General features: G+C 42.2%; 1 protein-coding gene across 14 annotated transcripts in view; it reads right to left on the reverse strand.

Annotated features, from left to right (window-relative positions):
* ikzf4 (IKAROS family zinc finger 4) overlaps positions 1-27,181 on the reverse strand; it is a 171,101-nt gene extending 143,920 nt beyond the window's left edge. For 7 of the 14 annotated variants that reach the window (XM_072249048.1, XM_072249032.1, XM_072249031.1 and 4 more), the window contains exons 1-2: positions 27,015-27,181; positions 26,362-26,485 (exon numbers count right to left, since the gene is read on the reverse strand). In XM_072249048.1, the coding sequence (XP_072105149.1) occupies positions 26,362-26,415 (54 nt within the window). In that variant the 5' untranslated portion in view covers positions 26,416-26,485; positions 27,015-27,181. The other 7 variants (XM_072249049.1, XM_072249042.1, XM_072249033.1 and 4 more) reach the window with 3 other exon arrangements.
* Positions 27,182-27,387: the final 206 nt, after the last annotated feature.

Raw genomic sequence — 27,387 nt, forward strand, 5'->3', positions numbered from 1 at the left:
AGAGGATAAAGAGGTTTACACATGGCATAAAAATGGTCAGTACAATTGATCACGTCAAAGAAAGATTTAAAAAAGTAAACAAATTTTGAGAATTTGGTTAAACAAATGGTAATTGAAATTTCATCATGGAAGTGAGGTGACGGATTTATGAACAAGCAACAAGACAACTGAATCTACAATAAATAGAAGGCTAATGAGTCATGTGAAAAAACTTTAAGTATATGGATCCTTAAATAATTTTGAATATATAGGTGGGAGGAGAAGATGGGGGTGCGACGCAGTGCACGCAGCTCTCCGGTGAAATGATATCGTATTTGTAAGTAGGATGCCGTGCACAATTCAGATTTGATGGAGACAGACGTGTGAAGCGCAGAGGAACATCTGGAGAAAACTTCTGAAATGCCCGGTTCGCTGCCGCTGCTACTGTGCGATTGAGAATCTCCGGAGGGAAGGCCCCAAAATCCCTGGCTTTGCCTGCTGCTGGCTACCAAGGCTGGGGTCGAAGCGTTCGGCAGAGATGGTGTTCGGTACTCGGTGTCGGAGGGCTGATCGGAGGCTCGAAGTTTTCGGACGACTCAGAATCGGACTGTGGTCGGGCATGGCAGGGAGAGTTTTCTTCCTTCTCCCATCTGCGTGAGATATGGGACTTTCCAGAGACTTTGAACTTTTTTACTGTGATGATGGCCTGTCCTTCATCAAGTTATGGTATTGTTGCATTGTTGTAACTATATGTTATAATTATATGGTTTTTGTTAGTTTTTCAGTCTTGGTCTGTCCTGTGTTTGTGATATCACACCAGAGGAATATTGTATCATTTCTTAATGCATGCATTACTAAATGATAATAAAAGAGAACTGTGTGTCCTCATAATCTAATCTAATCTAATATCTATCTATCGGTACTCAAAAATTGATGGACTCCGGACTACAGACTCAGGTTGTGAGTGCAGTTACCCTTTAAGAAAATGCGGAGACAGCATGCTGGTTTACAGGTAAAATTGAAACACCGAGGCCTCAGACCTCCAACCCCCACTCCAGACTAACCTGCTAGCAAATGTACAGTCTCCAGGAATTAAAACTGAGAACCTCAGAGCAAGATTGCCGTACCAGAGGGACATTATGGACTTTGCTTCACGGAAACATAGTTGTACCCAACCATTTTGGACATAGCGCTGCAGCTCGATGCGACGAAACACACTTTTAAGATCGTAAACCAGCGGGTTGTTGTTATGTCTCCTGCTCGCTGTGAAAGTGGGGGACATCCCCCTCTCCCTTGCCAGGGAGAGAGAGAACCTGTGAGTTGTCGAATTTGGATGAAATGCAAAGTTTTTGGGGTAACTTTGGTCTGTGTCTTTGCTATTGCTTAGCACACGCTTGGACTCGGTGACTGTACCGATGCACTTTTTTTTTGCTGGTGGGAGGAGGGGGAATCGTTGCTCGCTGCCGCTTCTGCGCGGGAGGGGGACTTTGGGGTTCTCACATTTAACTGTCGTTCATTCTTTGGGGCACTTCGCTGTTTTCGTGGATGTTTGCAAAGATAAAGCATTTCAGAATGTATATCGTATACATTTCTCTGACATTAAATTTGACCTTTGAACCTTTGAATGCGTGCATGCTTTCAAGAACATACCAGACATACCCAAACCAAAAGCCATGGATGAAATTGGAGATTCGTAGTCTGCTGAGGGCTAGATCTGTGGCATTCAAGACCGGTGATTCAGAACTATATAAGTAGTCCAGGTACAACCTTGAGGTTAGAGACAGAAATGGATACACATAAGCTCTGGCATGGTTTGCGGGCTAATACTACAAAATGAAACCAAACATCATGAATGACTGTGATGCTTCACTCCCAGATGAGCTCCTTGCCTTTTATGCACATTTTAAAAGGGAGAGTAAAACTACAACTGTACATATCCCTGCGGCATCTGGTGACCCTGTGATCTCCGTCTCAGAGGCTGACATCAGAACATCTTTCAAGAGGATGAACCCTCACATGCCACCAGGCCATGGTGGTGTACCTAGAAGGGCTCTCAAAGCCTGCCCCAACCAACTGGCAGAAGTGTTCAAGGACATCTTCAATCTCTCACTGATACAGTCAGAAGTTCCCACCTGTTTCAAAAGACAGATAATCATACCAGTACCCAAGAAGATCAGGGTGAGCAGCTTCAACAACTATTGCCTAGTGGCACTCGCATCTACTGTAACGAAGTTCTTCAAGAGGTTGGTCATGGCTAGAATCAACTCCTGCCTAAGCAAGGACCTGGACCCGTTGCAATAGGTCTACAGTGGATGTAACCTCACTGGATCTCCACTCAGCCTTGGATCACTTGGATAACAGTAATAACTATGTCAGGCTGCTGTTTATTGATTGCAGCTCAGCTCAACACCATCATACCCTCAGTACCAATCAACAAGCTCCAAAACCTGGGCATCTATACCTCCTTCTGCAACCAGATCCTTGACTTCCTCACTGGGAGACCATAGTCTGTAAGGATTGGAAACAACATCCCCTCCTCGTTGACACTCAACACTGACACATTTCAAGGATGCATGCTTAGCCCACTGCTCTATGCCCATGACTGTATGGCTCAGCACAGTTTAATGCCATCTATAAATTTGTCAATGACAACTATTGCTGGCAGAATTTCAGATGGTGATGAGAAGGCAAACAAGAGTGAGATAGATCAGCTGGTTGAGGGTTGTTGCAACATCAATGTTAGCAAGACCAAGGAATTGATTGTGGGAAGTTGAGGGAACACACGCCAATCCTCAGCAAGGGATCAGTAATGGAAAGAGTGAACAGTTTCAAGTTCCTGAGTGTCAACATCTTTGAAGATCTATCCTGGGTCCAATATATTGATGCAGTTACGAAGAAGGTACAACAGTGGCTATACTTCATTAGGAGTTTGAGGAGACTGTTACGTCACCAGACACTCACAAATTTCTACAGATGTAGCATGGAGAGCATTCTAACTGGTTCCATTACCGTACAGTCTGGATGGGCCATTGCACTGGATCAGAAAAAGCTGCAGATGTTTGCAAACTCAGCCAGCTCCATCATGGTTACAAGCCTCCCCAGCATCGAGGACATCTTCAACATGCAATACCTCAAAAAGACAGCCTCCATCAATAAGGACCTTTATCACCCAGGACATACTCTCTTCTCATAGCTACCATCAACGTGGTGATACAGGAGCCTGAAGACACACGCTCGATGTTTCACGAACAGTTTCTTCCCCTCTGCGATCAGATTTCTGAATGGACAATGAATCCATGTCCACTACCTCACTATTTTCTCCTCTATTTTCCACTACTTAATTTTTTATATATAGTATACACTTTTTTTTTAAGATTATGAGATTTTATTGTCATTTAGAAATGCATACATGCATTAAGAAATGATACAATGTTTCTCCGGAGTGGTATCACAGAAAGCAGGACAAACCAAAGACTAACACTGACAGAACCACATAATTATAACATATAGTTACAGCAGTGCAAAGCAATACCATAATTTGATGAAAAACAGTCCATAGGCACAGTAAAAAAAAAAGTAGTCACAAAGTCCCCGAGTCGATCGACTCCCGAGTCCCTGATAGCAGGGGCAAAAGGGAGAAACCCCCTGCCATAAACCTCCAGGCACCATCAACTTGCCGATACCTTGGAAGCAGCCGACCACAGCCGACCCTGAGTCCATCCTTATTGTAATTTATAGTTTTTATTATGTATTGCAATATACCGTTGCCACAAAACATCAAATTTCACAACATATGCCAGTGACATTAAAACTGATTCCTTAAAAACAAAGGTGGTCTAAAAGGATACAGGATGCTCTACACACAGAGGCAAAGATTACTAGAGCAAGAAATTTATGCTGGAACTTGAGTATATGTAACATTGCTTGGTCAGCTACAGAGTACTGGTCACCTCATTACCAAGAAAAATGTGATTGCACCAAGAGGACATATGTAAAGATGTTGCCAAGGTTGGATTTCAGCCGTGAGGAAAGACTAGATTATCCAAGATTATTTTCTTGAAACAAGATGCTGAATAGAAACCAAACCAAGAACCAATTATGAAGGACACAGAAGAGAGGAAGGATTCATTAGCGTCAAAAACTAGGCGGTAAAGATTTAAAGTACTAGAGGAGAAATGAGTACATTTTTCATTCACTTTCTTAACTAAGGGTACGTCCACACTACACCGGATAATTTTGAAAACGAAGCTTTTTCTCTTCGTTTTGACCTTCTGTCCACACTGAAATGGCGTTTTCATCCCCCGAAAATGGAGATTTTCAGAAACAATCTCCAGAGTGAATAAATCTGAAAACACCTAATATCTGTTGTAGTGTGTATGGGGCAACCGGAGAGATTTAAAAACGCTGTCATGACCACACCACAACAACAATGCTTTTTCTGCTTCTGCTTGGTACTGCGCAAGCACTGCTGTACGGCTGTTATAACGCGCAGTCGGTGTGAACGGCGTGAGAGTTAAATTGTAAAGTGAGCTTTTTTGACTATTTAAAAACGCTGTCATGACGTGCCGGAACAGATGGCCGCAGCGCAGCATTTCGTTGTTTTCTTGAACGCAACCCCCCACGTAACCTAACAATTTCAGAACAGACAGCAACGAGACTGAAACCAGAAGAGTTAGAAATGTACTCACCAAATACTTTGACCCATAGTTTACTGAATAAATAAGTATACTCACTTTGCCCTGTTTTCTGTCCTTGCTTGTATGAAGGTGGTTCACCTACTTATACAAGTACTTCTCTGACAACAGATGTGTAACAGCCTAATGTAACATTGTATGGAAATACAAGATAACACTGATGCAGACATGTTTTATACATTTAACAAGGTGCTTTATTAATGCAACAGAGTTAGTCAGTTTTTCAATGCTCGTCATCAGCCGGGTCATACTGTCCGTGAACTCCCTGTCGGCTGCCTCCATACGCTCCAGTATTTGTTTTTTTTTAAGTTTTAAGTCCTCCTGCGCGAGAGCCAAGAGCAATTCCTTTAAAGTTTTTCTACTCTGTAACTGGACAAATGCACACTAAGTATACCGTTTCCTCTTCGCTTGTTTTGTGTCCTGCGCGTGCCCAGTAGGAGGAGATTCGCCCAAATATCCCTCTAATGTGGACGGAGATATTTTGAAAAACGCTTAGTGTGGACGCCTGTCGTTTTTACTCGAAACCGGCGTTTTCAAAATTATCCAGCGTAGTATGGACGTAGCCCAGGAAGATAGAGGCAGAAAACCTCTCCTCATTACAAAGATATTAGTGCAGTACTTCCAGAGTAGGGGTCCGTGGCATAAAAAAAAGGTTGGAAACTCCTATTCTAGAGCCAAGACCTGCAGAGCTATAGACTTAGCACTAGAAACTGAGATTAGATTGGGCATCACTTTTTCAAGCAGCACAGATTAAGTGGACCATATGGCCTCCTCCTGTGTTATAAATATTTTATAAAATCTCTATTTCCTCAAGAAAAGAATACTAAACAGAGATAAGGACACAGAAGTTACAACTCATATTCAGAAGAAAAACACACGATTCTTCAGTAGTTTACAAAATACGACCATAGAGCTGTTAAAATTCTATTTTTGAAGTGTATTTTAAAGACCAACACAGGGTATATACTAAACATTCAGCAACTGAAAATTAGTGCATAAAAATTTCATCAGATAAACATGTTTTCTACAGCATCTCTCCCCACAGACAATCTTGGGACAGAATGACAGAGTAAGATTTAGGTGACATAGTTAATACCTATTAAAAAATGAGTTGCTGCAGTTCATAAAGGACATGCTACTAATACAACAAATACAAGAAACATCAAATAAATGTCAATCCCCTGACTGAAGAATAGTTTTTAAGCAATGGAGTTTAGTGGGTTGTATCTTTTTCCAAGCAATTTCATTATATGACAAACTCCAATGGACCAAGCCTTTCCCATTGTCATTAGATTCCAAAGGATCAAATGGATCTATTCATTGCTCCTGCGACTGAATGCCTCTGCATTAAATCTTTCAAATTACCTCCATCATTTAGAACTCCTAATCGAAGCATCAAGTATTCCCAATTACTGTATCCATGTGTTTATAATGCAGACCGTTGAATATTCAGCACACCAGTTACTTCTCAAAATATCAACATTCTTTTAAAGTGAACAGGAAAATGAATTCAATTCATTTGTATATTGAAATTAGGTTTTTTGTATATGCTTACATTATAAACTACAAAAAAATTAAATTGAAAAGTCAATGTCTACAGAACAAGATATCAAGATTGTAAAGAATAAAAGATAACAAGGGAAATTAGAAAGGAGAAAGTGGTAATTAAGCCACTCCATACTCAAGGTTTAAAAGTATTATTGCAGGAAATAACAAAATTGTGGAAGTATGAATGAGGAACTTGTGACCTTTGCTCTACTGTTACTATCAGGCCAGGGTATCTTACTGTATCTGTCACAACAAAGTGATGACTATAAAGAATTATGTGAAAAAACACACTTTTCAACCTTGACCTTTCCATTGCCAAAAAGTAAAACTATTTGTCAACTTTTTGCCAACAAAATTGACATCCCAAGGCTGTCGTATCTACATAACTATCCTTCATACATGTACCAAAACACAAGATATACAACTCCTGCCAACACCACAACCCAGTCCAATATAGCCCAATGCAGATACATGATTTTATATCAGGAACCAAGAGCAACAATCAGGAATTGGAGCAAAAAAAAAAAACAGCTGTTGCTGGAAATTTGAAGCAAAAACTGAAAGTGCTTAAAGCAGCATTAGTGCAGGAAAAAAGTCAACGTTTTGGTTCAAGGTCCCTTTGTCAAAACAGGAAAAAAGCAAGAAAACAAGTGTATTCAGTTGCAGAGGGTGATTGGTGGAGAGAAAAAGGTATGTTGGGATGCACCCATCAGTGGTTAGTTAATTTTGTATGAAGATGCTATGGCCAAATGCAGTACCACAGCCATAATCAATTAATTTAGAACAAACTAAGGACTGAATGCAAGAGTGATAGCCACAACAACCTGGGAGTGATCCATGGCAGTGCAGCAGTTATTGCTGCTGCCTTACAGATATAGCAATCTTGACACTGGGTGTTGTCTCCATGAAGTTTATACATTTTCTCTGTGACCATGTGGATTTCCCCCCACATCCCAAAGGCACACAAGTAGGTTAAACAGCTATTGTAATAAATATAACAGCTAATGTAATAAATCAATTTCTCCTTCTGGTTAAAAGAATTTTCCCTCCTCCTCCCTGCATCTTCTATTCCCCACTCTGGCTTCTTACCTTCTCTTATCTGCCTACCACCTCCATCTGGGTCCCCTCCTCCTTCCCTTTCTCTCATAGTCCATTCTCCTCTCCCATCAGATTCCTTCCTCTCCAGCCCTTTACCTTTCCCACCCACCTGGCCTCACCTGTCACCTTCCAGCACGCCTCTTTCCCGTCTCAATCTTTCTATTCTGGTGTCTTCCCCCTTCCTTCTCAGTCCTGAAGAAGTGTCTCGACCTGAAGCATCAACTGTTTACTCTTTTCCATAGATGTTGCCTGACCTGCTGAGTTCCTCCAGCATTTTGTACGTGTTGCTTGGATTTCCAGCATCTGCAGATTTTCTCTTGTTTGTACAAGAAATAATAAGGGAATAGAATTGATGTGTTTGTTGTGGGGAGCCAGCATAGACCTTTTGAGTTTAATGGCCCCTTTCTGTACTGTACATCCACAGATGTCTGATATGCTGAGTAATTCCAGCATATTGTTTTTCATTCAGCTTTCCAGAATATGCAGCTTTTTGATTTTCAACCTACTTCAATATTTCATGGGAAATCCATCATCAAAAAAAAAGAAATCTGCCAGGTGCTAATGCAAGAGACCAACTCAAGGTAACTGTCAAACTTGATAGAAGTGAACTTAGCAATCCTTACTTGTCAATCACAAATATATGCCCATGCCTTGACAACAGAATGTAGGTAAGTTGCATCAACATCTATAAAGCCTGCTGGAATTAGCCTTCCTATTCCATTACTATATGTGAGAGGTGACGTTACAGGAATAGATCATAGGCTGGCAGACTGGTGTTCTAATTAACTGCATGCCCTTCACCACCAGTAGCATACAAGTGAAGATAAGGGACTAGGTGGTTAAAAAAACCAAGCTGCTGGTTGAACTTAGCAGGTCGGGCAATATCTGTGGAGGAAAATGGACGGTCAACATTTTGGGTTGAGATCCTTCAACTAGACTGAAAGAGAGGAGAGAGTGGAGATAGCCATAAGAAGCAAGGGGAAGTGATACTTTATTGAGCAAGAGCTGGCAAGTGAGAAGGGGTTTGATTGGCAGATGGAGTCTGGTGGGGGAGGAAAAGGTGGAGATAGTGACAGGGACTGGGAGAAGATGAGTGAAGCCAAAAGTCTACAGCTTAATAGAATTTGCAGGAGGAATATGCAGAAAAAGGGAAAATAAGGAACCTACTTGGGGTGTGGATGGACCAGAGTATATCGGAATGAGAGGAAGAGGGGGGAAAGCGGCAGAGAGGGAGCAGGTAACATGGTACTAGAGAGTTCAATCCAGACAAAACACAAGGTGCTCTTTGGCCTCACCTTGGCTGTGTAGACGGCAAAGGACAGACAGGTTGGTGTGGGAATAAGGAGGGGAATTAAAATGGCTTGCAAGCAGGTAATTATTATGAACGGATTACAGATGCATGGCAAAGTGGTTGCCTATTGTGTGCTTGGTCTCATCAATATAGACAGGACACATCAAGAGCACCAAATGCAATAGATGAGATTGGAGAAGGTGCATGCAAGCTTCTGTCTCACCTGGAAGGGCTGTTTAGATCTTTGAATAGAGGGTGTAAGGACCGGTGTTATATCTCCTAAAACTGCAGGGTAAAATGCTGGCAGAGAGGGGGCAGAGCTAGGCAAACTAAGGAGGCATAGAGCGTGGTTCCTGCAGAAAAGAGAAGGGGGTGGGGACTGAAATTTGGCACATTGTAGCTGGAGAAAATGTCATAGAATGATGTGTTAGATGTGGAGGGTGGTAGGGTGAAAGAGAAAGACTGAGGGAATGCTTTTCCTGTTCTGCCTTGGGGCGGTGGGCGGGGGGAGGGTGTGGATGAGGTGGTGTGTGAACAGAAGTGCAGGAAATGGAAGAGATGCAAGAGAGGGTCCATCAACCACAGTGAAGGCAGGAGTGAAGCCAGGTTTCCTGAAAAAGGACATCTTAGATGATGGCATAGAAAGCCTCATCTCAAGAACAAATGTGGCAGAGATGAAGAAACTGTGAGAAGGGCTTGGCATTCTTACAAGACACAGTGGGAGGAGCTGTAGAAGTCAGTGGATTTGTAAATACGTGAACTCCAAAAACTTCAACTTCTAGTTTAGAAAATGGCAAAATAAGACAATTTCAGGACACCTCAGCCAAACTTCCTTCAGCTCCCAGTCAACGTGCACTTTCCAGTACGAAGCAACAAACTATAGATGCAAGCCAAATCACTTGCATCCTTAACTACCCCCTCTCCAAACTGGTAGAAAATTGAGCCCAGCCATATCAACAGAAGACATTCTTCTTACACCAAGCAATTTGCCAGGAACTAGAAGATTATACTTTCAATTTGTTACATACACCTTCACTCAGTGCAATACAATATATAATTCCACAGCTTTCTCCAATGACTAATTTGTACATGTGGTACACAAGTGAGCCACATGGATTACAGAGCATTATGTTACATTATCAACAGATGCCAATCAAAAATAAGAGAAAATCTGTAGACGCTGGAAATCCAAGCAACAAACATAAAATGCTGGAGGAATTCAGCAAGTCAGGCACCATCTATGGAAAAGAGTACAGTCAATGTTTTGGGCCAAGACCCAGATGCTCAGCTAAAAAAAAAAATCCAAAAAATCAAGAAAAGAGAGCTTAAGAACGGTAAAATGTAATGTTAAGAAAACTTGGTTAGAGAGAAGTTTTAACAAGAGTTCAACAGGAGTGCAGTGGGAATGGACTAATCATGGGAAATCAAATCATATAATGGCAAAGTCAGAGGAAATTTGAGTGGTCCGGTAGCGTAGGGGTTAGTGCAACACTATTACAGCTTGGGGCATTCGGGAGATCAGAGTTCAATTCCTGCACTGTTCCATAAGGAGTCTCTGTTTGTCCTCCCCATAGAATGTGTGGGTTTTCTCCAGCTGCTATGGTTTCCTCCCACAGTCCAAAGACTTACTGGGTAGGTTAACTGGTCACTGTAAATTGTCCTGTGATTAGGTTAGAGTCAATTGGGGTTGTGGGGTTGGCTAGGCAGCATGGCTCAAAGTGCCAGAATGACATACTCCATGCTGCATCACTAAATAAATAAACAAACAAACAAAAATTTTGTACTGATGGAAACAGGTGCACAGTAAAGAAAATGAATACAGGCAATATCAGAAGATTTTAAAAACTAGAATTTTAAATGTAATCCATTGGGAGCTGGGAAACCAGTGTAAATCACCAGCACAATGGAAGAACAAGGTTCAATGCCAAGCAACTGTGGCAAAACTAAACAACAAACTAAGGCTGCTAATTGGCAGTACATAGTTATTAGTCTTTCACATTTAGCAACACCATTGATAGCAAATTATATGCTTCTACCCCAAGAGACCATACTGCCATACACTTAAAGAGTGATTGCTCAGATAAAAGTGTTGAGCAATTCACGTGGAATTGTAATATAAAATTGTCTTTTTATTTTGCATCAACTGTGACTATACCAATCTGCTAATTAAATATGATTCAATACTATGATTCAGCAAGTTATTGTCACATCTGCTTCTAGTTATTAGATCTATCAGCATCATTCATATATATGTGTGTGTGTGTGTGTGTGTGTATGTATGTATACATATATATATTATACACACACACACAGGTGTCCCCTGCTTTTCAAACGTTCGCTTTACGAAACCTCACTATTACAAAAGACCTACGTTAGTTACCTGTTTTTGCTAACAGAAGGTGTTTTCACTGTTACGAAAAAAGGCAGCACGCGGAAAAAGTAGCGTGCGCTGAGCAGCCAAGCTCCTCCCCTGGAACTGCATTCAAGCTGGCATTACTTAAACACGTGCCTTGTGAGCATCTGTGTTTTATGTTGATTTATTTTGAGCATCCATTTGCAAGATGAGTTCTAAGGTATCTGAAAAGCCTGAAAGAGCTCGTAAGGGTGTTACACTTAGCGTAAAACTAGACATAATTAAGCGTGGTGAACAAAGCAAGGACAAAGTGAGTTTGGCTTGTGGAAGCTGACGAAGATGATGTTGAAGAGGTTTTGGCATCCCATGACCAAGAACTGAAAGATGAAGAGCTGATGCAATTGGAAGAGGAAAGGATAACAATCAAAACTGAATGCGGTAGCGAACAGACCGAAAGTGAAGTCGTCCAGGAACTGAACGTGAAGCAACTGCATGAGATGATAGAAAAATGCGCGAGGCTAAGCAGTCAAGCATACTATCGTTTTTCAAGCCTTCCACATCAGCCACAGCAGACAATGAACCTCGACCTTTGACATCAAGGTAGGCAGACATAGAAGAAGATGACCTGCCTGCCCTGATGGAAACAGACGACTATGAGATGACACCTCAGTGTCCCATCACCCCAACTCCCGGGCCACGGAGAATGCAGTGGTAGCCAGGACGCACCCAGCACATCTTTAAGAAAAAAGCCGAAATAAACAAGCTAATTAATTAGGTGCCACCCAGCACATAATTGTCAGCCCAGATCAGAGGCGATTGCTGATTGCGTCTGTATCGCTGCATTCTCCGCGGATCGGTATCAGTTCGCTGCCCAGCAGTTTGGGACCACTGCGCCACCCCAACCTCCAATGATTCAGCCTAACACACCATCATCAGTGTGCTCGGTGCTGTCTTCCCAATTCCAGTAAGTGATACTACACTGTACTTTATACAGGCTGTGTATTGTTATGCATTATTTGGTATGATTTGGCAGCTTCATGCTTAAAGGTTACTGGACGGAGAGTTTCTGCCCAGAGCGCTTGCGCCGTGTTTCTGCCGAGAGCGCTTGCGTGAGATTTTCGCTACGGAGAACAGTGCGGCAATGATTGTGGAAAAGTATTTCTACTTTATATAGGCTGTGTATTCATCATATCATTCCTGCTTTTACTATATGTTACTGTTATTTTAGGTTTTGTGTGTTATTTGGCATGGTTTGGTAGGTTATTTTTTGGGTCATCGAACCCTCACAAATTTTTCCCATATAAATAAATGGTAATTGCTTCTTTCCTTTACAACATTCTGGCTTACGAACCGTTTCATAGGGACGCTCTACCTTCGGATGGCGGAGGGAACCTGTATAAACACAAACATCATCTTTTTAATGGCCTTTCAAGTTTGTTGAAGGATAAATTGCTATAAATGAACATAATATATTTGTTTACATCAACGATGCCACGATTTTCCCACCTTATTTTTTTCTGCTAAACCAAATGGTTATTCAGGAATGTAGGCAAAAATTTCAAGTCTCACAAGTAATATTTATTTTGGAAAAGGAGAGAATCAAATATCACATGACAACCATCTGATCTTAAGGATTTTTATGAATAACACATTTCAACCAAGTACAAATTCTGAAAGGAAACACTACTGGACTGTGCATTTATCCTGCTATTAGACAACTATGTCTCAATACTGCATAAAGGCAGGAGCCAAAGAGCAAGGCACCAGCAGGGAGGACAACAAAGGTGGTTGTGGGAGGCAGAGGAGCCGCTACAGGAATGCTTCAAGTCAGTGGACTGGGCCACGTTCAAAGTTGCAGAGAATCTGAATAAATTCTCCATGGTAATCACGGACTTTTTATAAAGACACTCATGGACAAGTATGTCCCCACAAAGTCATTCAGTTTTTTCCAGCCCTGGTTGAACCAAAAGATCCACAATCTGCTGAGGGCTAGGTCGGTGGCATTCGCGTCAGATGACCAAGAAAAGTACAAGAGGTCCAGATATGACCATCAGAGAGCCACCTCACATGCAAAGACAATTCTAGACCAAACTTAAATCAATGAAGGATGTTCGACTACTGTGTCAGGACTTGAATGCCATCACCTCTTACAAAGTAAGACCAAGCGACATACAGTATGTACAACAAGATTTAGCTCGCAGATGAGCTCAATGCCTTTTATGCTTGCTTTGACCAAAAGAACATGGAGGCACCTCACAAACTCCCACAGCCCCAAACAACTCTATGATTTCAGTCTCTGAAGAAGGTGAACCCATGGAAAGCATCTGGCCCGGACAATGTACCTGCCAAGTACTGACGACCTGTGCTAATCAACTGGCTGGTGTGTTTACTGACATCTTTAACCTCTTGCTTCAGCAGTCTGCAGAAAACACCTTCTTCAAGCAGGCTTCAATCATACCGGTGCCAAAGAAGAACATGGTAACCTGCAATCATCCATTAACACTTATATCCACTGTCAAGGAGTGCTGCGAGAGGTTGGGCATGAAGCTCGTCAACTCCTGCCTCAGGAGTGACTTGGATCTTCATCAATTTGCCTACCGGCGCAACAAGTCAACAGCAGATGCCATTTCATTGGCTCTTCACTCAACTCAGGAACATCTCACAGTAAAAATAAATACATTATGGTACTCTTCATTGACTACGGCTCTCCATTCAACACCAGTACTAAGTACAACTTCAATGCCATATTTAAGTTTATTGATGACACCATGTCATTGATTCAATCAAAGGGGTGATGAATCAGCATACAGCAGGAAGACTGAAAATCTGGCTGAGTGGGTGCCACAGCAACAACCTCTCACTCATGTCAGCAAAACCAGAGTTGATTATTGACTTGAGGAGGAGGAAACCAGAGGTCCATGAGCAAGTCCTCATTGGGGGATCAGAGATGGAGAGGATCAGCAACTTTAAATTCCTCGGTGTTATCTTTTCAGAGAACCCATCCTGGGCCCAGCTTGCAAGTGCAATTACGAAGAAAGCACAACATCACCCCTACTTCTTTAGAAGTTTGCGAAGATTCAGCATTTCATCTAAAACATTGACAAACTTCTATAGATGCACAGTGGAAAGCATGATCGATCCACCCCCGTGCTCAACAGTTGGAGAGGGGTTCTTTTCATGAAATTCTGCACCCTTTTTTTCTCCAAACATACCTTTGCTCATTGCGGCCAAAAAGTTCTATTTTAACTTCATTGGTCCACAGGACTTGTTTCCAAAATGCATCGGGCTTGTTTAGATGTTCCTTTGAACCTTTTGAATGGAACTTTTTGGCCACAATGAGCAAAGGTATGTTTGGAGAAAAAAGGGTGCAGAATTTCATGAAAAGAACACCTCTCCAACCATTAAGCACGGGGGTGGATCAATCATGCTTTGGGCTTGTGTTGCAGCCAGTGGCACGAGGAACATTTACTGGTAGAGGGGAGAATGAATTCAATTAAATACCAGCAAATTCTGGAAGCAAACATCACACCATCTGTAAAAAAAAAGCCGAAGATAGAAAGAAGATGGCTTCTACAACCGGATAATGAACCTAAACACACCTCAAAATCCACAATGGACTACCTCAAGAGGCACAAGCTGAAGGTCTTGCCATGGCCCTCACAGTCCCCTGACCTAAACATCATTGAGAATCTGTGGATAGACCTCAAAAGAGCAGTGCATGCAAGACGGCCCAAGAATCTCACAGAACGAGAAGCCTTTTGTAAGGAAGAATGGGTGAAAATCCCCCAAACGAGAATTGAAAGACTCTTAAGCTGGCTACAAAAGGTGTTTCTGACGTCAGGGTCCTGACGAAGGGTTCCGGCCCGAAACGTCGACCGATCTTTTCCACGGATGCTGCCCGACCTGCTGAGTTCCTCCAGCGTGTTCTAAGTGTTGCTTTGACCCCAGCATCTGCAGATTATTTTGTGTTTACAAAAAGTGTTTACAAGCTGTGATACTTGCCAAAGGGGGTGTTACTAAGTACTGCCATGCAGGGTGCCCAAACTTTTGCTTCAGGCCCTTTTCCTTTTTTGTTATTTTGAAACTGTAAAAGATGGAAATATAAAACGTAATCTTGCTTAAAATATTAAAGAAATGTGTCATCTTTAACTTTATATCTTTTGGAAATCGGCTCATCTTCTACTCGTTTAGCTATTCACAGTAACAGAAATTTTGACCAGGGGTGCCCAAACTTTTGCATGCCACTGTATATTGACTATCCTGTTGTACATAATATTTATCATAAATTACTATAATTGCACATCTGAATGTAGACAACGTTAAGGTTTTTACTCGTGTATTTTAAGGATGTAAGTAATGAAGTCAATTCAATTCAAACATTAAATGAACAACAAACTATACACTATTGTTGAACTTCGGTTCAGAGGACTAATAATGCCAAGCACGCTACTCCACACTTATACTGTGCGAAAATAATTTCAATTAGCCAAGGACAAGCATCAGATCTTTGCAAAACAGCCTCACAGCTTCAGCAAGGCCCTGTCTTCCTAATTTTGCTCTTCCAATGTGTTCAAAAACAAACTGCCCATGGGGGGGGGGGGGCGCGATCAGTCATTATTTAATCAGATTCAGCATTAGGCTGCATCCAAGCTGCTAACTTGCTTTCAATTAGGTCCAATTGACAAGGTTCATCCACAAGACAATATTACTGTTTCTGTCCTAAAAACCAGAAATAAAATCTGGAAGTGCATTATAAAAACAGAAATGCTGGAAATACTCAGCAGGTCAAGCTGCATCTGTGAAGAGAAAAAAGACATTTCAGGTTGAAGACCTGACAGTCACGATAACAAATTCACTTCTGAGTATTTCCTTTTTTTTTAAAAAATCCCTCGCTATTTGTATATCTTTTCCAACCATGCACCCTCGATCAAAATAATCCAACACACCCCAATATCTTGGCGGCCAGGCAAGGCCTGACACCCTGTTCGCATAACAAATTATCTACTTAAATGACTTGCTATCCTCCTCAACATGCTCATAGTGACTTAAAATGGAGCTCTAAAACAGAGAGTACTACCTCAACTGCCTCTTGCTATTTACCAACTGCTCACTGTGAAATGTCCCTCTGATCTTTTTCGAGTCTTAATCCCCATCCTGTATCTACTTTCCAGTTTCCACCTCTTGAAATTCAAAGTTCAAAGTACATTACCTATACTGTATATAACCTTGAGATTTGTCATCTTCTTGCAGCCACATAACAAAGAAACACAATAGAACCCATAAAAAAACCTATACAAAGACCGCCAAACACCCAATGTGCAAAACAACGAAATAGCACATAGAACATTAACCACAGAGTCCCAAAGGTTCACAAGAACCATATCTCCCTTTGATCAAATTTAAATACACTAAATTACCAGCTACTCAACTTTCCTTTCTGGCCTCATTCTAATTTGCAACACAAGTAATTCCAAGCCCCATCCTCAATTTCCTCTCTTACACTTGATAAATCAATCTTTTTCTAGCAAACACATCACCTCCCAAATACATGCCTGCCTTTCCCCTAAATCTACATTTATGTTTCACCAATAAAGGTTTCCACACATTCCAAAGAGGTAGAATAGCCAGAATCAGTTTCAAACGGCATCCTGTATCACTGAGACTGTATGTTTATTATCAAGGTTGACAATCCCATCCATATCCAAACTCCCTCCTCCACAATGCAGGTCATTAGGAGTTCGCTCACTGGTTTCCACTCTTGCCTGTTCCAATCAGTCCTGATGAAGGGTCTCAGCCCGAAACATTGACTGTTTTTTCCTCTCCATTGATGTTGCCTGACCCGCTGAGTTCTTCCAATATTTTGTGTGTGTTGCTCCAGGCTTCCACACAGTGTTGCTTCCAAGTATTGCAATACTGAGCTTTCAGAACCAGTCAAATAGGTTACATAGAAACATAGAAAACCTACAGCAGAATACAGGCCCTTCGGCCCTCAAAGTTGTGCCGAACATGTCCCTACCTTAGAAATTACCTAGGGTTACCCATAGCCCTCTATTTTTCTAAGCTCCATGTACCTATCTAAGAGTCTCTTAAAACTCTATCGCATCCGCCTTCACCACCGTTGCCGGCAGCCCATTCCACACACTCACCACTGAGTAAAAAAAATTACCCCTGACATCTCCTCTGTACCTACTCCCCAGCACCTTAAACCTGTGTCCTCTTGTGGCAACCATTTCAGTCCTGGGAAAAAGCCTCTGACTATCCACATGATCAATGCCTCTTATCATCTTATACAACTCTATCAGGTCACCTCTCATCCTCCATTGCTCCAAGGAGAAAAGGCCAAGTTCACTCAACTTGGCATGCTCCCCAATCCAGACAACATCCCGGCTTCCACATCCTTCCTGTAGTGAGGCAACCAGAACTGAGCACAGTACTCCAAGTGGAGTCTGACCAGGATCCTATATAGCTGCAACATTACCTCTCTGCTCTTCACATACTTGTAGAATGCCTTGGGGTTTTCCTTAATCCTGTCCGCCAAGGCCTTCTCATGGCCCCTTCTGGCTCTCCTAATTTCCTTTTAAGCTCCTTCTTGTTAGCCTTATAATCTTCTAGATCTCTAACATTACCTGGCTCTCTGAACCTTTTTTAAGCTTTTCTTTTCTTCTTGACTAGAGCCTTTGTACACCACAGTTCCTGTAACCTACCAGAACTTCCGTTTCATTGGAACGTACCTATGCAGAACTCCACACAAATATCCCCTGAACATTTGCCACATTTCTTCCGTACTTTTCCCTGAGAACATCTGTTCCCAATTTAAGCTTCCAATTTCCTGCCTGATAGCCTCATAATTCCCCTTACTCCAATTAAACACTTTTCTAACTTGTCTGTTCCTATCTCTCTCCAATGCTATTGTAGAGGAGATAGAATTATGATCACTATCTCGAAAATGCTCTCCCACTGAGAGATCTGACACCTGACCAGGTTCATTTCCCAATACCAAATCAAGTACAGTCTCTCCTCTTGTATGCTTATCTACATATTGTGTCAAGAAACCTTCCTGAACACACCTAACAAACTCCACCCCATTTAAACCCCTCACTCTTGGGAGATGACAATCAATATTTGGGAAATCAAAATCTCCCATCACGACAACTCTGTTATTATTACACCCTTCCACCTATCTGCTCCTCGATATTCCTGTTACTATTGGGCGGCCTATAAAAAACACCCAGTAGAGTTATTGACCCCTTCCTGTTCCTATCCTCCACCCACAGAGACTCCATAGACAATCCCTCCATGACGTCCACCTTTTCTGCAGCCATGACACTACCTCTGATCAACAGTGCCACACCCCACTTCTTTTCCCTCCTTCCCTGTCATTTCTTAAATATCTAAAACCCAGCACTTGAAGTAACCATTCCTGTCCCTGAGCCATCCATGTCTCTGTAATGGCCACCACACCACAGCTCCAAGTCCTGATCCACGCTCTAAGCTCATCCGCTTTGTTCACAATGCTCCTTGCATTAAAATACACATCTCAAACCATCCGTCTGAGCGTGTCCCTTCTCTATCACCTGCCTATCCTATCTCACACACTGTCTCCAAGCTTTCTCTATTTGTGAGCCAACCGCCTCTAGTTCTAGTTTAAACCCTCCCCAGTAGCCTTAGCAAACCTCCCTGCTAGGATATTGGTCCCCCTGGGATTCAAGTGCAACTCGTCCTTTTTGTACAGGTCACACCTGCCCCAAAAGAGGTTCCAATGATCCAGAAATCTGAATCCCTGCCCCCGTTCCAACCCCTCAGCCATGCATTTATCCTCTGCCTCATTCTATTCTTATACTCACTGTCGCGTGGCACAGACAGTAATCCCGAAATTACTACCTTTGCTGTCCTGCTTCTCAACTTCCTTCTTTTCCAGGATCTCTTCCCTTTTCCTACCTATGTTATTGGTACCAATATGTACCACAACCTCTGGTTGTTCTCCCTCCCACTGCAGGATATCTTGGACGCGATCAAAAACATCCCGGACCCTGGCACCCTGGGAGGCAAACTACCATCCAAGTTTCTTTCCTGCGTCCACAGAATCGCCTGTCTGACCCCCTAACTATAGAGTCCCCTATCACTACTGCCTTCCTCTTCCTTTCCCTACCCTTCTGAGCCACAGGGCCAGACTCTGTGCCAGAGGCACAGCCACTGTTGCTTCCCCTAGGTAGGCTGTCCCCCGCAACAGTACTCAAGCAGGAGTACTTATTGTTCAGGGGTACAGCCACAGGGGTACTCTCTAGTACCTGACTCTTCCCCTTCCCTCTCCTGACTGTGATGCACTTGTCTGTCTCCCATGGCCCCAGTGTGACCACCTGCCTATAACTCCTTTCGATCACCTCCTCGCTCGCCCTGACCAGACAAAGGTTAGAGCTGCATCTCCAGTTCCCTAACACGGTCCCTTAGGAGCTGCAGCTTTACACACCGGGTGCAGATATGGCCGTCCGGGCGGCCGGGAGACTCCAGGATCTCCTACATCTGACACCGAGCACAGAAAACCGGCCTCACACTCATACTACTCCCTTTCCGCAATTAACACAGGTAAACCTACCTCGCCTCGTTACCACCTAAGTCCGTTGAGCCAAAGCCCTATCACTCTGCTGCCTTTCACTCCGCTGCCTGCTGGATATGGCGGTCTTCTTTTTAAACCTTTCCTGCTCTACTGGCTGACGCCACGCGCCTGCGCAATCTTGCCTCTCTTTTACCTCGAGTTGTAAAACTGCCTTCGCTCCGGAAATCCTTAGCTGTTCACTCGCAGCCTTCTTGCTCCGAAAGTTTGGTGAGGGGTGGGGGGAGGTGCGAAATGGTGGCATTGTAGGGAAAAAATATTTTATGCATGGATCAGGAAGGAGTTCTATACAATGGCAATGAATGGGGAATGCTTTGATCCATTCAATTTCTTTGGAATGGGAGTGCAGGGCAAGTCCTTTGTTCCACTAGAATTTTAAACTTTGATCATATCTCACTGGAGACTGGAGTCAACCAGATGGTATATTAAAAGGTGCAGTTTTCTGGGCAACAGCAAATACCACAACAGTCTACCATCCTGGACAAACCAGTTAAAGACTTACATGGAAAATTGTACAACACCGAGGTGTGCAGTAGAATAATGGGATCTGGGAATACAGGTCCATAATTCCTTGAACGTGGCATCACAGGCAGATAGAGTTGTAAAGAGAACTTTTCATACATTAGCTTTGATCAAATTTGACCTCACTAACATCTTATACAACTTCAGCATAACATTCCAAATGTGAAGTATTATGTGCAGTTCCAGTCACCTACGAACAGGAAAGATATCAAGTAGCTTGAAAGAGTGCAGAGAAAATTCACACAAATGTTGCCAGACTTGAACACCTGATAAATAGGGAAAGGTTGAATAGCTGGAGCAAAAAAGAATGAGGGGAGATCTTATAGATGTATACAAAACTATGAGGGTATAGATAGGGTGAATACGTACAGGCTTTTCCCCCTCAGGCTGGGTGAGACTAGAACTAAAAGTCATAGGTTTAGGGTGAAATATGAAATATTTAAGGGGAATCTGAAGGGAATTTCTTTACTCAGAGGATGGTACAAGTGTGATACAAGCTGCCAGCAGAAGTGGCAAATGTCAGAATCGGGTTTATTATCACTGGCATGTGATGTGCAATTTGCTAACTTAATAGCAGCAGTTCAATGCAATACATAATCCAACAGAGAAAAAATAAATAAATAAAATAAAACATAATAAACAAGTAAATCAATTATGTATATTGAATAGATTATTAAAAATGTACAAAAACAGAAATACTGTATATTTAAAACAAGTGAGGTAGTGTCCAAAGCTTCAAAGTCCATTCAGGAATCTGATGGCAGAGGGGAAGAAGCTGTTCCTGAATCACTGAGTGTGTGTCTTCAGGCTTCTGTATCTCCTACCTGATGGTAACAGTGAGAAAAGGGCATGTCCTGGGTGCTAGAGGTCTTTAATAATGGACACTGCCTTTCTGAGACACCGCTCCCTGAAGATGTCCTGGGTACTTTGTAGGCTAATGCCCAAGATGGAGCTGACTAGATTTACAACCTTCTGCAGCTTCTTTCGGTCCTGTGCAGTAGCCCCTCCATATCAGACAGTGATGCAGCCTGTCAGAATGCTCTCCACAGTACAACTATAGAAGTTTTTGAGTGTATTTGTCGACATGCCAAATCACTTCAAACTCCTAATGGCGGGAGGAAAAGATGGCAGCGCAACGCAGCGCGCGTAGCCTCTCCAGCGAAATGATATCGTATTTGTTAAATAGGGGGCCGTGCACAATTCGTACTTGATGGATACAGCCGTGAGAAGCACGGAGGAACATCTGGAGAAACTTCTGAAATGCCCGGTTCGCTGCCGCTGCAACTGTGCAATCAAAAACCTCTGGAGGGAAGGCCCCAAATCCTCAGCTTTGCCTGTTGCTGGCAGCCGGGGCTGGGGTCGAAGCGCTCGGCAGAAATGGTGCTCGGTGTCAGAGGCGCGAAGTTTTCGGACGACTCAGAGTCGGACTGTGGTCGGGTGCTTCCAGGATGCTGCATCGGCAAGTTTGCGGCGCTGGAAGCTCATGGCAGAGAGAGTTTTCTTCCTTCTCCTGTCTGCGTGAGATGTTGGGACTTTCGAGAGACTTTGAGACTTTTATTTACCGTGCCCATGGTCTGTTCTTCATCAAGTTACAGTATTGCTTGCACTGTTGTAACTATATGTTATAATTATGTGGTTTTTGTCAGTTTTTCAGTCTTGGTCTGTCTTGTATTTCTGTGATATCACACCGGAGGAACATTGTATCATTTCTTAATGCATGGATTACTAAATGACAATAAAAGAGGACTGCGTGTCCTCATAATCTAATAATGTATAGCCGCTGTCTTACCTTCCTTATGACTGCATCAATGCGTTGGGACCAAGTTAGATCCTCAGCAATCTTGACACACAAGAACTTGAAGCTGCTCACTCTCTCCGCTTCTGATCCCTCTATGAGGATTGGTATGTGTTCCTTCGTCTTACCCTTCCTGAAGTCCACAATCAGCTCTTTCATCTTACTGACATTGAGTGCCAGATTGTTGCTGAGGCATCATTCCACTACTTGGCATATCTCACTCCTGTACGTCCTCTCGTAACCACCTGAGATTCTACCAACAATGGTTGTATCATCAGCAAATTTATAGATGGTATTTGAGCTATGTCTAGCCACACAGTCATGTGTATACAGAGAGTAGAGCAGTGGGTAAGCACACACCTGAGGTGCGCCAGTGTTGATCGTCAGCAAAGAGGATATGTTATCACCAATCCGCACAGACTGTGGTCTTCCGGTTAGGAAGTCGAGGATCCAATTACAGAGGGAGGTACAGAGGCCCAGATTCTGTAACTTCTCAATCAGGATTGTGGGAATGATGGCGTTAACTGCTGAGCTATAGTCAATGAACAGCATTCTGACATAGGTGATTGTGTTGTCTAGGTGGTCTAAAGCTGTGTGAAGAGCCATTGAGATTGCATCTTCAGTTGACCTATTGTGACAATAGGCAAATTGCAATGCGTCCAGGTCCTCGCTGAAGCAGGAGTTCAGTCTAGTCATGACCAACCTCTCAAAGCATTTCATCACTGTCGACGTGAGTGCTACCGGGCGATAGTCGTTAAGGCAGTCCACATTATTCTTCACAGGCACTGGTATAATTGTTGCCTTTTTGAAGCAAGTGGGAACTTCTGCCTGTAGCAGTGAGAGGTTGAAAATGTCCTTGAATACTCCCGCTAGTTGGTTGGCACAAGTTTTCAGAGCCTTATCAGGTACTCCATCAGGACCTTCCACCTTGCGAGGGTTCACCCTCTTTAAAGACAGCCTAACATCGGCCTCTGAGACAGAGATCACAGGGTCACTGTGTGCAGCAGAGATCTTCACAGCTGTAGTTGTGTTCTCCCTTTCAAAGCGTGCATAGAAGGTGTTGAGTTCATCTGGTAGTGAAGCATCGCTGTAACATTGAAGAGAAGTTTGGATAGGAACATGGATGAGAAGGGTATGGTGTGGGTGCAGGCAGATGGGACGAGGCAGAAAACCAGACTGGCATGGACTGGTTGGGCTGAAGGGCCTGTTTCTATGCTGTAGTGCTCCAAGTTATTATCACCTGCACTATAGTCAAATGGAGAAATAGATTTGTTTAGAATGAGAGAACGGAGGTCACGGTCAGACACGGACACACTAGATCTGAAGCTACTATGAGTGGTGTGGCTCCACATTTAAAAAAAACTACATAATAAGAACAATGATGGCAGGTAGCAATAAAAGTGGGCAGGGCAAAAGGGACAAAACACGGAACAGCAGAACTGCGAGATTGGCAGTTCTTCAGTGGAAGAGGCAATGAATTAAACAAAAATAAAACTAAACTTATCAAAAAAGATTGAGGCATTACAGAGGCATTATCAAACAAAAATTGAAGCAAAGAACAAATGTTCGGATAGGTGCATGGATATAAGGAGGATGGAGGGATATGGGCATGGTGTAGGTAGAAGGAGTTATTGTTTGAGTATCTTTGATTTGCTTTGAACACCACAGATATCTGAAATCTAAAAGGGGCAATACTCAATTAGTATTTAAGTCTGATGACTTCAAAACATGATGCTGTCTAAGTTGCATGCCATCTTGGACAATGTCTCCCATCCACTACATAATGTACTGGGTGGGCACAGGAGTACATTCAGCCAGAGACTCATTCCACCGAGGTGCAACACAGAAGTGTTGTCATTCTTGCCTGTGGCCATCAAACTTTACAACTCCTCCCTTGGAGGGTCAGACACCCTGAGCCAATAGGCTGGTCCTGGACTTATTTCATAATTTACTAGCATAATTTACATATTACTATTTAACCATTTATGGTTTTATTACTATTTATTATTTATGGTGCGACTGTAACGAAAACCAATTTCCCCCGGGATCAAAGTATGACTATGACTAAATGAAGGTTAATTTTACTATAACATTGACAAGCTTAGTATATACAATATTAGATTTTAAACCACAGGCAATAATTTCATACCACTGCATACCCCTATCAACTTTTTCCATTTTAAATTTCTGTGGTTACATTGACAAAGTGGAAAAACCTCCATGTAAACATCACAATGCAATTACACCTCATCACCAATGGCGGCATTGCGGAGCGCTACCACTAAAAGTGTGCACCTTCAATGTGATCATCTATCCAGCCAAGGGTCTGCCGACAAGAATGAATGAATTTAAAAATGAATATGAAATTACATCTGCACACCCTGGTCAAATTACTGCCCACTCCACCTAAAAAATGTACTTGGTTTCAAATGTGTGCACATCGTACTAGAGAGACTTACAGATTTAAAATGTAAAATCAAAATTATCAGAACAAAGGAACAAGTAGGAAGTCAAAAGGAAAAAAGTGCGATACGTCAGCAGCAAGTTTTTGTTCCAGGCAGCACAAGCACTTCATTCACCTACCTAAGGCAAGTACAAAAACACAGAATATACTCCTTACAGTTTTACATCAGCATTTATCTTAATCATACATATGCAATCCTCGGCTGAGCCTAGACCTGGTCACTGAAATGTATTGCTGTGTTCCTTGGCAACAGGAATACCAATGTGTTAAACAGACATCAAATTGCTGCTCCAACATTGAATATAGCAGACCATTACCCAGAACTAACTGACTGAATGCTAATATAACCTGATCATCAGTCCTTGATCTTAACCAAATAGAAATCAACTATAACCACACTGTGGAAAACCTTTCCCACTGCTGCCAACTTCAATCACCATTTACTTTCATCCGCAGTACTTGACAAACCACTGTTAGGAACAGAGTTCAGAAATAACAGCAAATATTTCAGGAACATGATGAGAATATTGTACAGCACACTAGCAATCACTCCAAAATATCAGTGAAATTTACTCTAGCGCTACAATCACCAAAGACTTTGGAGTGATACAACATACCAACAGAAGATGTTGCTAAAGAGACCTTAACCAAGCAATCCACAAGTTGTCATCTTGTGATATTCTAACAAGTTAGTAACACTGCAGGGAACATTTCTAAAATCATAAAACAATACTGTTCCCAATTGTTGCTTCCATCTATAGAATAATAAAAGCTTTTTGTAAAACTTTCATTAATATTCAAATTTATAGTAGTTACACAAAAAACAAGGTACCTAGTTCCATTTAATAGTTTTATCATGTTTGCCAACAGGATATACATTTTTGAACTCAATACAGGACTATATTAGTCATAGAGACATACTGCACAAAAACAGCCTTCTCAAGCCTACCCATTTATATTAATGCAACACCAAACACATTTTTAAGAATTCTCCCCACATTCCCATCAACTCCCTACACACTTGGATAATTTACAGTGGTCATTTAACCCACCAACCTGCACACCTTTGAGATGTGGGAGGAAACCTGGGGAAGATCCATGCAGTCACAAGAAGAACACACGAACTCCAAAGAGACAGCACCTAAGGTCAGGACTGAATCCGGGTCTCTGGTATTGCGAGTAACCCTACCAGCCACATTTTTCCTCCAGTTTCTGAAACCTTGCTGTCTCTGTCACTTATACCATGGATCCATAATGCCACATTTAAACCCAATCAGCTAATGGAGGGTGATTCAAATTTGGCAACTGCCTTAAAGACATGCAGAGTGATATAAATGCGTGGATATTTTTAAAAAAATAAAATTCTGTACACAGAAACCAACATGTAATAAAAGCAACACATAATTTCTAAGCACGAAAAATATGCCACTTGTGATGTGAATACTTATCAATCTATAATACCGAAATAGAGTTGCTATAATTTAGATATCAAAACCTTAACAAACAACAAAATGAAAGTTGAAACTTAACAATTAAAATGAACTGGCTGATCACAGGGACAGCATGTTACATTTCACATCTCAATTCCATTGTTTTTGTTTAAGGACTGTTTGTAACTATCAGTTACTAAAACTACATACAAATGCTGGGCAGTAGTTCATTATATAATCCAGTTGCAATATGGGAGTTTCAGCTTTACATAATTTATTCAAAAATGCCTTCTAAGGGGATTCACCTATGGCATTTGCATAACCAAAACATCAAAATTACATAAATATGCGGATTTAGACAATACTGTATTTAGATCTTAAGTACGGAACCTTCACCATGCAAAACTCAGATTCCATTCTACATTTCTGTATTGTCAACAGGCGAGGGTTTGCTGTCATACAAAAAGGCCTCATTCTGGGCAACTGAACAACCGGGAGAAGGAGGGAGAGAATACATACTTAAGTCACATAAAACAATCCTTCTAAATGGATCTTATGTCCATTCTGAATAATTACCGTAGTTAAAACTGCACTGCTGCTGGCTTTAACTTCTCCGAGGGAGATCTTCATGACTGACAACACACCTGCAGCACTCAATAGCTACAGGTCTCAGAGCCATTATCGCTATCATCGGATTCCTCTGGGGAGAAGGACAGATTAACTTGCAATAACACCTATAACTCCACTACAGCAGAACCACACTTTCAATTCAATTAGACGCACATTCTTTTTATTATGAACCCATTGTAAACTCACACTAATTGCGCCAGACATCCCGCCCCTAGTTCAACAACTGACAGTGTCTTTGTCCAATCACTGTACGAATATTCCCCAGAGGCGCCAATGACCACAAAGGAAAGGCGGGACCTCCGGTAGCAGGTGCGGTTGACTAAGAAAAGCCGACAAATGCCTCCAAATTCAATTTCAAATCACACTTCAGTGTTTAAGAAAATTGAGAGAGCATTGCAAACAAGGTAACAGAATTCGTTATTAAAGCAGGTATATTCCTAAAAGGAACAATTGCTTCTTCCCTCAAATAAATAATAGTGAAATAAACCTTAGGCCCCGGGTTCGTTCTCTTGACAGCGCGACGCACGCCGACATTTTATGGACCGTCGGGGTTAGGAACAAAACATCCTCTTTCTAACGGATTAAGATCCGGTTTTTACCTCAAGAATTAAGGTTTACGAGTACAGCGACATTCCCTCGCTCAGCTTCGAGCGATTGAATTCCAGTCAGCGAACAACTTCCGCCATAACTTCCGAGCGCCAGGGAAGCGAGCGGAGAGACCAAAAACCGATTCATAGCACCATCAGGCCGAGCGGTCGAACTCCACCACATCCATTCATTCCGGGAACAAGGGCAGGGAGCAGATTGCGGAAACAAGGATAGTTATGGGAACCAACGCCAATCACTGGAATTCTGAAAGACATCACACTGGATCTAGTTTCGACATCAGTTTCCAGCGAACCGAGACCGAAAATCCAAAATCTCTTCTCTGTATCCATTAATTCTGGATAATTAAAAGAGTAGATTTAAAAC

Source organism: Mobula birostris, chromosome X, assembly GCF_030028105.1.
Source record: "Mobula birostris isolate sMobBir1 chromosome X, sMobBir1.hap1, whole genome shotgun sequence".
Taxonomy (NCBI): Eukaryota; Metazoa; Chordata; class Chondrichthyes; order Myliobatiformes; family Myliobatidae; genus Mobula; species Mobula birostris.